Here is an 11,268-nt window from a genome sequence, read left to right as displayed (position 1 = left end):
TCAACCAATGGAAGTACGAATAAGAAAAACAATTTTTCCGGCAGTCTTATATGTATAACAACGGAAATTGAACCAAAACTCACATTTACCTTCACCAAAAACAAATATAACCAAAAAACAGAGAACCGTCTTCTACAGAAAGAATAAATTTAGTTCCTAAATCCATCGCCTATATTTTTTTTAAAATAAAAACCTTCACAGGTTACAATATTCCTCTATTTGAAGAAAAAGAATTTGAAAATAATTAGAACAACAACTCAACTGTCTCAGGAGTCGGACCCGAGCAGGCATGGTTGGTTATGCATCCACCCCTTCAAAGATCCATTCATTTGCATGATGTTTCAGGCAGCAATAAGACTCCTCTCAATTTTAACAATGCTTTCATTTTCGTTAAGCTTTGGTCTTTTTCTTTTTCTTAACTGGTTCAACCAAGCTTGGGGCCTCCCGCTTATCTTTCTTTTCCTTTTTCCCTTTGGATTGCAAATTTTCTTCTTTCTTTGACATCTTACCATCAAAGGGCTTGGCTTTCATCTTTATTGATCTGATTAATGACGATTTCTCTATCTTTGACCGCAAGATATCAGATTTTACTTCCCTTTCTACCACTTCTTCTTGGTCACCCTTCTGCTGTCTCAATGCCAACTGCCGAGCATAAGCTGCACTCCTGCAACACCGAACCACAAATGTATATAACATGACAGCCAATAAATGAAGTGGCACATATAAGGGCAACTATTGGAGCCATCTTTTGGAAGTATGGAAAACAAAGGAGAGCAATAATTTGTATTTTGTTAAGATATCAACATATATGACAGAAACAATTGTTTTGTCAAATAATAAGTAAAACAAGAGGTAGATACCTTTTGAACTGTGGATCTGTTGGATCCAGAGCAAAACGGGGAGACATGAAGAGGGCTGAAAACCGTGGATCTTCATAATCAACAGCTGGTATATTGTCCTCTTCTTGAACTTCTTTACCCTTCTTTCCCTTAGTCTTTTTACGTTTCAAATTGTAGCCCTTAAGACCTGTATCTGCTCCCTTGTCATCAGCAAGTAATAACTCAAGCTCGTTTCTGCTTGCTTCTGCTTCCCTATCCATATCTTGGTTTTGTTTATCTCCTTTTTTACCTTTACCTTGAGAACCCTTTTTACTTTTTTTGACTGAAGGCTCTTCAATAAAGAAATCATCTGCATCTTCTGTTGCCTCTCGATCAGTGTCGCCACTCTCATCCTCTGATGAATCCTTAGATCTGTTTTTCCTAGCCTTCTTTTTCTCACGTCTTTTTCTGAGATAGGCCTCCCAAACTGTTTCTGATTCCTTATCTCTCTGTTCTTGAATGCGCTTGCTTATATCCTCTAAGCCAGTATTAAATGTGATCTCCATGTCCTTGTCATCGTCTTCACCTTCACCATCTCCATCCGAAGCATCTCCCTCTCCATTTCCAGACAGGATTAAAGTGCGGTACATATCTCGTTTTTTACTCTTTTTATCAGACTTGTCCTCTGTAGCATCATCATTCTCATCCTCATCACTTTCACTCTCATCAGATGCCAAAAACTCCTTCAGTTCCAATTCAGAAAGCTAGAAACAAACCAAAGATCATATCAGCTAGAAGCAAAAAGTACATGAAGTAGTTACTTATTATTATTTTTATATAAATTTGGAGTTGATAGTTCTTCAGTTGCTCTTCCCATCATCTTTGCAATTCCTATTGTTTATTCAGATCAGTGTAACATAATGCCCATTCAGATAAGTGTAGCAAATGTTTATTCAGGTCCTCAAGCATGGAGCAAGATATGAACCCTACTAACAAATTACATAAAATGCAAGCATTTATACCACTCAGATAAAATCTACTGACCTGATCGTCAGTGAATTTCCGTTTCAAGGTCTTACGTCCTGGGTCATCCTCATCCCAAGAAATATAAATTTTACTCTGTTGCAGAGCTTGAGTCTGGAAATCCAAACCCACATAGTTTGCAGGTACCTAACAAAAGCCAAAGACTTCACAATCACTGCTACATTTTACCAAAAAAAATCAATTTATTTCCTTTTGTTAAAAAAAAGTTTCAGACTTCATAAAGAAGCATGAAGAGCCATCATTTGCACATAATACCTACTTCTCTTACTACAGACAGATTAGCATATAAAAATCTATTGCTCAAACTCTATATAAACTTATAAGTAAATGGTTGGAACATATACCTCTGTTGCAACGTCACGGGGTGGGTGTTGAAATTCCATTGAATCAGGGATAAACCTTAAATCAAGTTTATTTGACGACCGTTCAAACTCAACTCCATCACAATTTTTGTAAAGGTAATCTGCTGTGGCACTTGAGTCACATTCCACTACAGCATAATAGTACCTATGAAAAAATAAGGTATATATGGAGATAAGTAAACATATAATTTAAAAACATACAACAAACAATAACCATGAAATAAGCAAAATTAACCACCTTAGCTTGCTTTTCTCATAAGCACGCAATTTCTGAGCATCAAGCTCATCATCGTCGTCGTCCTCATCTTCATCACTTTTCTCATTTTCATCATCAAATAGGCCAACAGGACCATGAAGTTCTTCCTCTTTCATACGCTGAAGTCCAAACTCAGATGGATAGACAGCCACAGACTTCATTTCTCCATCTTTCGGGAGAAAAGACCTCAACACTGCATACAAGTCAACAGCCTACACGAAACGCAACAAAACACTCAGTTACCAGCAAATCTCCACAAAGAGGAAGCTTACACAAAAATTAACAGTCTTCAACTCAAAAGACTCTTACTCAAACAACTTAACACAAAGTATATTATATGACAATTCATTTGGTACTCATATTTCTTCCAATAATAAAAATGGTCAGTACTGACAACCCAATCTCCATCTCCAGACCCAATTACAGAAAACTAACAAAGTTTGATGCTTTTACTATGTGCCACTTGAATACATATATAACGAAAATAAATTCGATGCCAAGCTTAAAAATGCATACCTTAACATGCCTCCAATCCAGGTTAACAATAGCAAGCCTGTGAGTTTCCTTATCAATTTCTGGTACATCTTCCGCCTGCCCGCACAAAGAAGAATCAAGTAACCAAAATTAACCAGCATTTTCTACTCAATGATCTCTTTTCTTCCAAATTTCAATTAATTAAATCTTAATAATAATAAATACCTCCATTACAGGCTCACCATCCTCGAAAACCACTTCTTCTTCTTCATATTCATCATCCGTGTCTGTGTCCGTCGTCGTATCCGAGTCACCAGTCGCCACGTCATCCTCAGATTCCTCTCCACCGAGTTCCTCCAACTCCTCACTCTCTTCTTCTTCCTCTTCCTCAATCTTTTTCTCTTTCTTTTTCACTTCGGAATTGACCTTATCTTCGTCCTCTTCGATTTTATAGTAATGGCGCAGCGAATTCCCTTGGTCGAGCTTCTTCGGCTTGCCTCGCTTGTCTAGCGGGACCGAGGACGAGCCGAATCGCTTGTCCGAGAACATGCGATCGAATCGCGAGTCGATCTCCACCTTCGCCTTGTGCTTCGGAACGTTCTGGAACCTAGGGTCCCAGTGTACGGACGAAAACCGAGAGTCGGTGATGAGGTTCTCATCGCTGCCTTTGGATTTTTCATTCTTGTTCTTGCTCTTCTTGTTCTTCTTATTGGATCCCATGGTCTAGGCTAAACTTTCGCCGTTGCTCGGTTTCAGTTCAGTGGTGTGGTGGCGTTGCAGGGGCTTAACGTTCTTCTTCTTCCTTAGGGTTTAACATCGCGGGTTTTTTTCCAACAAAAATTAGAAACAGTTCTGAGGTGGACCTTGGACATCTACTGAGCCCAATGTCATATAAGCCCAGCTCTAAATTCTCTTTCTAGTTGAAGCCCAACTCCAACTCTAACTCCAAATTCTAATTTTTCCTTTTTTTTTCTCTAGTTGTGAGTCGTTGATGCATTATATACTATATTAAAATTCATTAGTTAATTGTGTTAAGATGAGTGGTTCGCATTCATAGTCTGACAACATAAAATGTTTATGCTACTAAACTACATAAGGATAAACCAGCTCGACCAATCACCGACTTAGCAATTTCACTCATGGACACAAACATCAAAGTTTCAAGTTCAGCATTTGACAAGTTGGTACAAGTTTTGTTCAAGGTTTCCGAATATTTTTCTATGAGAACACAATTCAATCTCTAACTTGACCCAAGAGAGGCCAGGAGGTATGTTTTTGTTTATTCAAGTTCATTTGGTCAATGGTTGATTATGTTTGCTATATTGAAGATAAGCCTGCAAGACTGCTACAGAAAAAAACAGTGTCTGCCGGTTTACTACTATTATATATAAATTCATAGAAGCGTGTGACTGAACTCAACCCACCAAACCAGATAAACCCTAACTAATTTGGATGGTATATAATAATTGGATTAATTTTGGCACAAGTTGTTAGGATTTCTACTAACCTCTCTAGGCCCTAGTTTTATAGCCTGCTGCACTTGAAGCCTCAAAATTATAAAATATAGTCAAATCTCCGTTGACCAAAATGCTGCAACCAATCATGCCAGACTTAAAGGATTTCTGTGAATTAGGTTGGCTAAGTAATCCAGCAGTCACCTAAAGTACCCTTAATTATATTATGAGAAAATAAAAAGATTTTGGGGGGCATGGTTGTTGGGGGCAACTGAAGTTAGTTAATTCTGTCTGGAACATGACAGGCCGAGGCTCACGTACAAATTAGCAAGCATGAATGAATGAGATAAACCATCATCCACTATAACTAATAAAGCATGAGACTTTGAAAGCAAACTTGACCATAAAAATAACGACTATTGATTGCTCAACCCTACCCACTTCAGATCAGAGACGTTCCTTTTTTCTGCTAAAGCAGCAGCAGAATTATTGGTTCTCTTTGTTTCACATCAAGAGTTGAAAAAAAGGGTTTAATTATACAGAAATTCTCTTATGCAGACGTCCACATGTTATATATGTATATATATGAAAGAGAGAACTGTTTGCTATAACTTGCTGATGCCATAGCCTTTAAAAAAAGGGAAGATACTGAATTAGGAGCACCTACCATACCATGCAGAAGGGTTTTATAATTGATTTTTTTATTTGAGAATATTTGTTGTAATTGTTGGATTGGAATAATGCTTCCAATGCAGAATCTTCTGCTTCTTTTTGGTGTTGAGAATCCTCTCTGCTTTCAAGTATTAAAATCATAATGTTCAGAGATGAAAGTTTTAACTTCATCCTTTAAATGATTGACTCATTGAAACTGAATTTCAATAATATAGCCTAGCTAGCAAGAGGTAATTATAGAGAGACATGAGCCATGCTTGATGATTAACACCTTAAAATTAATATCAAGAAATTATTGAGATCGCTTTTGCTGGCTGATGGTAACTTTCTTAGTAAATAAAGAGAGATTTCAAGGTGCAAGGACAGATGGGATGGTGATTGTCTTGTAGTGAAGGTGCATATGCATTGCCTTCATTATTACTTCTAAGCATACTTGCTTAACTAATTCATTATATGGGGCCAACATTGTATCAGTAAACAATCTCTCTCCCTCTCCATCTATAAATACCACTCTAATCCATTGTTAGTTCCCACACCTAAACAAAGTTACAAAGAGTTAAGAAAGAGAGTTGTAAGGATGGCTTTTAATCTTGCATTCTTGAGCTCAATCCTCATCATCCTTTCAGCCTTTTCCCCGGTGATTACTGCACTGAGCTCGAATTATTATGATAAGAGCTGTCCTAACGTCGAGCAAATCGTTTCGAATGCTGTCAAGAAAGCAGCGGCTAATGACAGAACTGTCCCGGCTGCTCTGCTCAGGATGCATTTCCATGACTGTTTCATAAGGGTACATATGTATATTTTTTCTGTACAAGTTGTTTTGACAGTTTAAATGCACTGGTTGAGTTAGCTGAAACTTTTTCCTTTGTTTTTGCAGGGTTGTGATGCCTCTGTGTTGTTAAATTCCAAAGGGAGCAACCAAGCAGAGAAAGATGGGCCACCAAATATTTCTTTGCATGCATTTTATGTCATTGACAATGCAAAGAAACAAGTGGAGGCTTCCTGCCCTGGTGTGGTCTCATGTGCTGATATCTTGGCTCTAGCTGCAAGGGATGCTGTTGTGCAAGTAAGCAAGAAAAAGTCCTCACAACTGGTTATAAACAAAAATGACAAGAAAAAGTTCTTGCTGTTTCTGATTGTTCTATTAATCTTTGCAGTCTGGAGGGCCAAACTGGGATGTGCCAAAAGGAAGAAAAGATGGAAGAACATCAAAGGCTACTGAAACCAGACAATTGCCAGCTCCAACCTTCAACATATCTCAACTGCAGCAGAGCTTCTCTCAGAGAGGTCTGTCCTTGAATGACCTGGTGGCTCTTTCAGGTAAGCTAACTTCAATATCCCAATTGCAATTGCTATTTCATATTTTTCATTTATCTCAAGAAGAAATGGAGAGCTTAACTATTGACACATCTGCAGGAGGTCACACTCTAGGGTTCTCTCACTGCTCATCTTTCCAAAACAGAATCCACAACTTCAATGCCACGCACGACGTCGATCCTTCACTGCAACCATCCTTTGCAGCAAGCTTAAAGAATACATGTCCCATCAATAACAGGCCCAAAAACGCTGGCGCCACCATGGATCCTTCTTCAACAACTTTTGATAACACATACTTCAAGTTGATCCTCCAGGGGAAGAGCTTGTTTTCTTCAGACCAAGCTCTGCTTAGTCTTCCAAAGACCAAAAATTTGGTTACTAAGTTTGCTACTTCAAAGGAAGCTTTCTTAGATGCTTTTGTGAATTCTATGATTAAGATGAGTAGCATTACAGGTGGACAAGAGGTCAGGAAAGACTGCAGAATAGTAAATTAATTGAGGGCCTCCAAGCTTAGTTGTAGTCAAATTTAAAACCAGAGAGCTGAAAAATCCATCAAATAAGATGGTTCTCTGTTATTATCTTTCTTTGTTTGAGAGATTTCAGAGAGAAATTGTTTGTCTGCTGTAATTCATAATGTTTGTAAGGATCTTGTTACAACAAAAGCTATTATAAATATTGGTTTGAAGGGCAACAATACTTTCTTTTGTGAAACTTGAAATCTGTCTATGTTGACCCAACTCTTAATAAAGATGAACAAATGATGTCCTCCATTACAGTGCGCTCAATCAACTGGACTACTGAACTTGCTGCAGCAGAGTTCCAACAGTGACAAGCAGTCTTAATGCAAGTCCGAGTGGCGGCATTACTGCATTCCCACACTGCTAATGCAAAACCGGTATCTCAGCCCGTTGACTATCCAGAACAATCTCTGCCAACTGAAGGTTGCCGCTTAGCCCAGATGCCTTGTGGGATGGCATAAATGAAAAGGCATCAAGAAGCTTCACACACTTCAACCCCCATTTGACCATCAAAAACTCAATCAGATGATGTCCACTGCACATTATACATACGAAGTGTTTTCTGAGAGTAACAAAGTAAGAGAGAGTTTGTTTCCAGCACTATGCGCATACTACATGTGCACATGTTATAACATTAGAAACCAAAGCAGGTGAAAATACCTCCGATTATGGTAAGTTGTTATGAACACTGACCCCGGAGAACATTGGAGCAGGAATGTAACAGTGGCAAAGAGGTCATCAAAGGCTTAACAACACAAACAAAATCCACATTTCAGCTCAAGTTAAGTGATCGAGATGGTAAGAGGGAAAAATGAGAAAAAACAAAAACAAAAAACTAGTAGATAATAATAACCCTACCACTAGCATCATATAACACATCAGCCCCAAGAATAAATTTTGGATGTAAACTGAATGTAGATGCATCCCAAACTCCCCATGTCAATCCCAGCACCTGAAAACAGAACTAGATCTCCTAACAAGATAAACAAGGTCATGGTGACACAAAAGGAAGATACAATTAACATCATCTTATTAGGCGATACGCAAATAAGAAACGGAGTTTAGTCTGTTGATGGAAATTACATTGCACTCAAGTTTATTAAGGTCAAGCACTCGTTTCATGTTGTCCAGCACCTGCAGATGCAAAACAACAATGCCGTAAATCGCTAATTATAGCCATTTAAAACAGAGACGTTTGGAGAAGAAATAACAAGTCTGAACTAAGTAACTGAAGTAACAAAGAAAATGAAGATTCTTTATCAACTTTAAGGGTCAATTGGGACCAATGCAGGCAGTTCATAGCAAAATTATACTTCTGAATCAAAAAAATCGAAATCGGCAACATACCAAAATTCAAATGCATTCCTTGATTAAAATGAAAATCATTTCAGTGGGATTTTTAAGCAAAAAGTAACATAAAACATAACATTTCCCAACATATATTCAAACCAATGACCATCATAAAGATAAATGAGCTTTCAAGCAAATAAGAAAAATTGGGTACAAACAGAAAGAAGAAACTGATTTATGAACAGAAATTAAAAAAATAAATTTAACTGAAATTCAATACCTCTAATCTACTCGAGTCATCAGTGAGAGTGACGTCAGCACCAACTTTGACTGCAACCAAACCTGGCAAGGAAGTTCCAGCACCAAGCTGCAAACTAACCCAGTAATTAATAATTAATTAACAAGTAAAGAATAAGATTAAACCCGGATAAGGATAACATGTACATTTTACCACCTCTACCACGCCGGCTCCGGAAAAGCGCAATCTCTGTTGCCAAACATACTCCGCTAGGACCACGCTACAGGGCCACACGAACAGACCATAGTCTTCCTTCATGTTCTCGATGATAGAGATGGAGAAGGCCGGTTCGTCCATTTCATCCCCAAAATGATGATGAGACACCGTCGTCATAAGAGTATCTGCCGTTTCGGTTTCGGCCGAGTCACTGCCTTCCATAGATTTGCTACCTGCGAAAAGTCGCAAGTTCGTAACAGAGAACGAAGTGAGCTGTGAAGGCAAGTTATGGATCCACTGAAGGCCCAATGGGCCGAAGCCAATTAGGCCCAATTAAGATTGTCCAAAACCAACATCAATTTTGAAGTCGATCTTTGATAGCGCTTTCTGGAAGCACCCCTAATCTTCATCATCTTCTTCCTCTGCTTCACTGAGTGAACTCGTCAACTCGGAGCTCGCCTAGTTCTCCAATGGCTTTTGCTCACTACCCAGTAACCATTCCTGTCGAAACCACAAAGCACGCAAAGACTTCGATTCTGAAACCACCTTCTTCTTCTGAGTCTCTCTCTCTTTCTCTTCCTCCTCCTCTCAAACCTCGCAATCTCTCGCTATTTTCCGGATTTAAACGGTTGGGGCATAATGGTAAATACTTTCACTCTCCATCAGCACAGGCTGAGCCGCAAGAGCCTCAAGTCAGTACAGCTGCAGATGCCATTACCCATTTCAAGCATCTGCTTCTGCCCATTGTTGATGGGAACCCATATCTCTCCGAGGGAACAAGACAGGTAATTTTGAACCACATAATTTCCATGGCTGCTTCTGTGTGTGACGCATGCAAAAAAGTTTGAATTTTTATTTTTCTACAGGCTATAGCTACTGCTGCTGCTTTGGCAAACAAGTATGGAGCTGACATTACGGTTGTGGGTATGTTTACTGATTGACCACTGACCTCTCTGCTTTTACATTGTTTATATATGGTGTGGAAATCAAGCACAAGGTATAGCCTTTTTCACTGTACAGACCCTTTTTGAATTTTGATACGATATGCCTAGTCTAGAAATATAGGATTTTGTGTTGTTTGCAGTTATCGATGAGAAGGAGAAGGAGTCTCTGCCGCAACATGAAACCCAACTTTCTACTATCCGCTGGCATCTCTCTGAAGGTTTGTGTGCTGTATATATGCTCTTACAATTTTATGTGCAATAGGGAAGGTTTCAACTTTCAATCGATATGTTTTGAAATGTGAGAACTGATTGGAGATGTGAATTAACAAAGGAACGAAAGCGTACACACTATGTTTGCATGTACAGATGTGCCGTTTGGGTTTTCCGGGGGTGTTATTTTGATTGTGTGCAGTTTTTTACAATAAGTTGAATGTTTTAATTCTACTGACTGAATCAAAACATGCATAGAGAAGAATGGCAATGGAAAAGGAGCCACGTTGTCATATTTCATTAGAAAACCGAAGGGGTGATTTGCTAGTTGATAACTCTGATATTGAATGGGAAGTTTTTGGCAAAAATGGCCAAAGTTTAGCCCCCTAATATATCCAATTTTTAGTAAAAGTACAACCTTAGGTGAAAGTTTGATGCTTGAAGGGAGTTCAAGTACTAGAAAAGGGTTGAAGCATCAAATCTTGATTCAAGTTGCATTTTTTCTTAGAAAGAAGTGACTATAATACTGTATTATTGGGGGCTATGCTAATTTGTCAAAAACACTTGAATGTAGAAGAGGATCTAGGCATCATGTTTTTATTATTGTGTTGTAAGAATATCGTATGCAATTGTTGACAGAATTTACTACTTCAAAGAATATGGTTTGTGAAATTTTTGAAGTATGCTTGTAAAAGAATTGGTTGTTTATCTACTTATGATTTGTATATGTTTAGAGCAGCATCTTTAACACTAACATTACTTGTAACCCCTTCAAAAAATTACTGATAGGTGGGTTCCAAGAATACAAGCTGCTAGAGCGACTTGGGGAAGGGAACAAGCCGACAGCCATCATCGGCGAGGTTGCTGATGACCTGAATTTGGATTTAGTTGTTATAAGCATGGAAGCTATTCATTCCAAGCATGTTGATGCAAACCTGCTTGCTGAGTTCATTCCTTGCCCGGTCATCCTTTTGCCATTGTAACTTTCCATTATAACTTGTAAAGTAATCACTTCAAACTCAAACTCCCTCCCATTTACAAATGCCAGTTTCTTGTGTGTTGATTCTTTCTTTGACCTTTTATTCTTGTGTTGAGAAGAAAAAAAAAATCAATATAGAATTGAGTATTTTCGCTGAAGGGTGTAGGGGACCATTCGCATTCATTGGGAATGCTTATTTTGTAGGCACCTTATCATACAAAGATAGAAGACAGCAGCTGCGGTTGATATTTTTCAAATGGTCTTGAGTTAAACATTGTTTGAATTGAATTTTAGAGCTTGAGTCATGAGAGGAACAGGTTTATTCACTTGGAATTACAGGCTCTGTCATCGGTTGCTCAGGTTTTTGCTCCTGAGAAGTAGAACCATTTAACAAATCAATATACTTAGATTTGCAGACTCGTCGAAACCTGCACCAAGATAAAATAGTGGGCTAACCAACAAACAGTTGGGTGTTT

At 38.4% G+C, this 11,268-nt stretch overlaps 4 protein-coding genes across 10 annotated transcripts; 2 read left to right on the top strand and 2 right to left on the bottom strand.

Moving 5' to 3' along the window:
• Positions 1-67: 67 nt before the first annotated feature.
• Positions 68-3,788, bottom strand: LOC110757951 (pre-rRNA-processing ESF1-like protein). The gene is made up of 7 exons (XM_021959704.2): positions 3,180-3,788; positions 2,997-3,071; positions 2,463-2,692; positions 2,207-2,369; positions 1,863-1,988; positions 861-1,582; positions 68-664 (listed from the first exon to the last, which is right to left on the bottom strand). Exons 1-7 carry the CDS (start codon positions 3,672-3,674, stop codon positions 391-393), a joined length of 2,085 nt encoding a protein of 694 aa, XP_021815396.2. The 5' UTR covers positions 3,675-3,788; the 3' UTR covers positions 68-390.
• Positions 3,789-5,616: 1,828 nt separating this feature from the next.
• Positions 5,617-7,091, top strand: PER64 (Peroxidase superfamily protein). Its single transcript, XM_021960237.2, has 4 exons — positions 5,617-5,867; positions 5,958-6,146; positions 6,238-6,400; positions 6,497-7,091. The coding sequence occupies exons 1-4, from the start codon at positions 5,658-5,660 to the stop codon at positions 6,889-6,891; spliced, it is 957 nt and encodes a 318-aa protein (XP_021815929.1). The 5' UTR covers positions 5,617-5,657; the 3' UTR covers positions 6,892-7,091.
• On the bottom strand, positions 7,046-9,017 carry LOC110758385 (Putative methyltransferase family protein). 7 transcript variants are annotated; one of them, XM_021960249.2, is made up of 6 exons: positions 8,657-9,017; positions 8,486-8,572; positions 7,999-8,049; positions 7,774-7,879; positions 7,576-7,660; positions 7,046-7,477 (listed from the first exon to the last, which is right to left on the bottom strand). In XM_021960249.2, exons 1-6 carry the CDS (start codon positions 8,879-8,881, stop codon positions 7,279-7,281), a joined length of 753 nt encoding a protein of 250 aa, XP_021815941.1. In that variant the 5' UTR covers positions 8,882-9,017; the 3' UTR covers positions 7,046-7,278. The 7 variants fall into 7 exon arrangements, with proteins under 7 accessions (XP_021815941.1, XP_021815961.1, XP_021815954.1 ...); XM_021960269.2 differs by having other exon boundaries at positions 7,046-7,450; XM_021960262.2 differs by having other exon boundaries at positions 7,774-7,867.
• A 3-nt stretch (positions 9,018-9,020) lies between these two features.
• Positions 9,021-10,879, top strand: LOC110758426 (cell wall integrity/stress response component). Its single transcript, XM_021960291.2, has 4 exons — positions 9,021-9,444; positions 9,526-9,583; positions 9,744-9,821; positions 10,603-10,879. The coding sequence occupies exons 1-4, from the start codon at positions 9,130-9,132 to the stop codon at positions 10,794-10,796; spliced, it is 645 nt and encodes a 214-aa protein (XP_021815983.1). The 5' UTR covers positions 9,021-9,129; the 3' UTR covers positions 10,797-10,879.
• The last annotated feature ends 389 nt before the right edge of the window (positions 10,880-11,268 follow it).

This window comes from Prunus avium, chromosome 7, assembly GCF_965620075.1.
Source record: "Prunus avium chromosome 7, drPruAviu1.hap1.1, whole genome shotgun sequence".
Classification (NCBI taxonomy): Eukaryota; Viridiplantae; Streptophyta; class Magnoliopsida; order Rosales; family Rosaceae; genus Prunus; species Prunus avium.
Note: the sequence above shows the minus strand (reverse complement) of the source record. Positions and strands in the feature narration are given on the sequence as shown.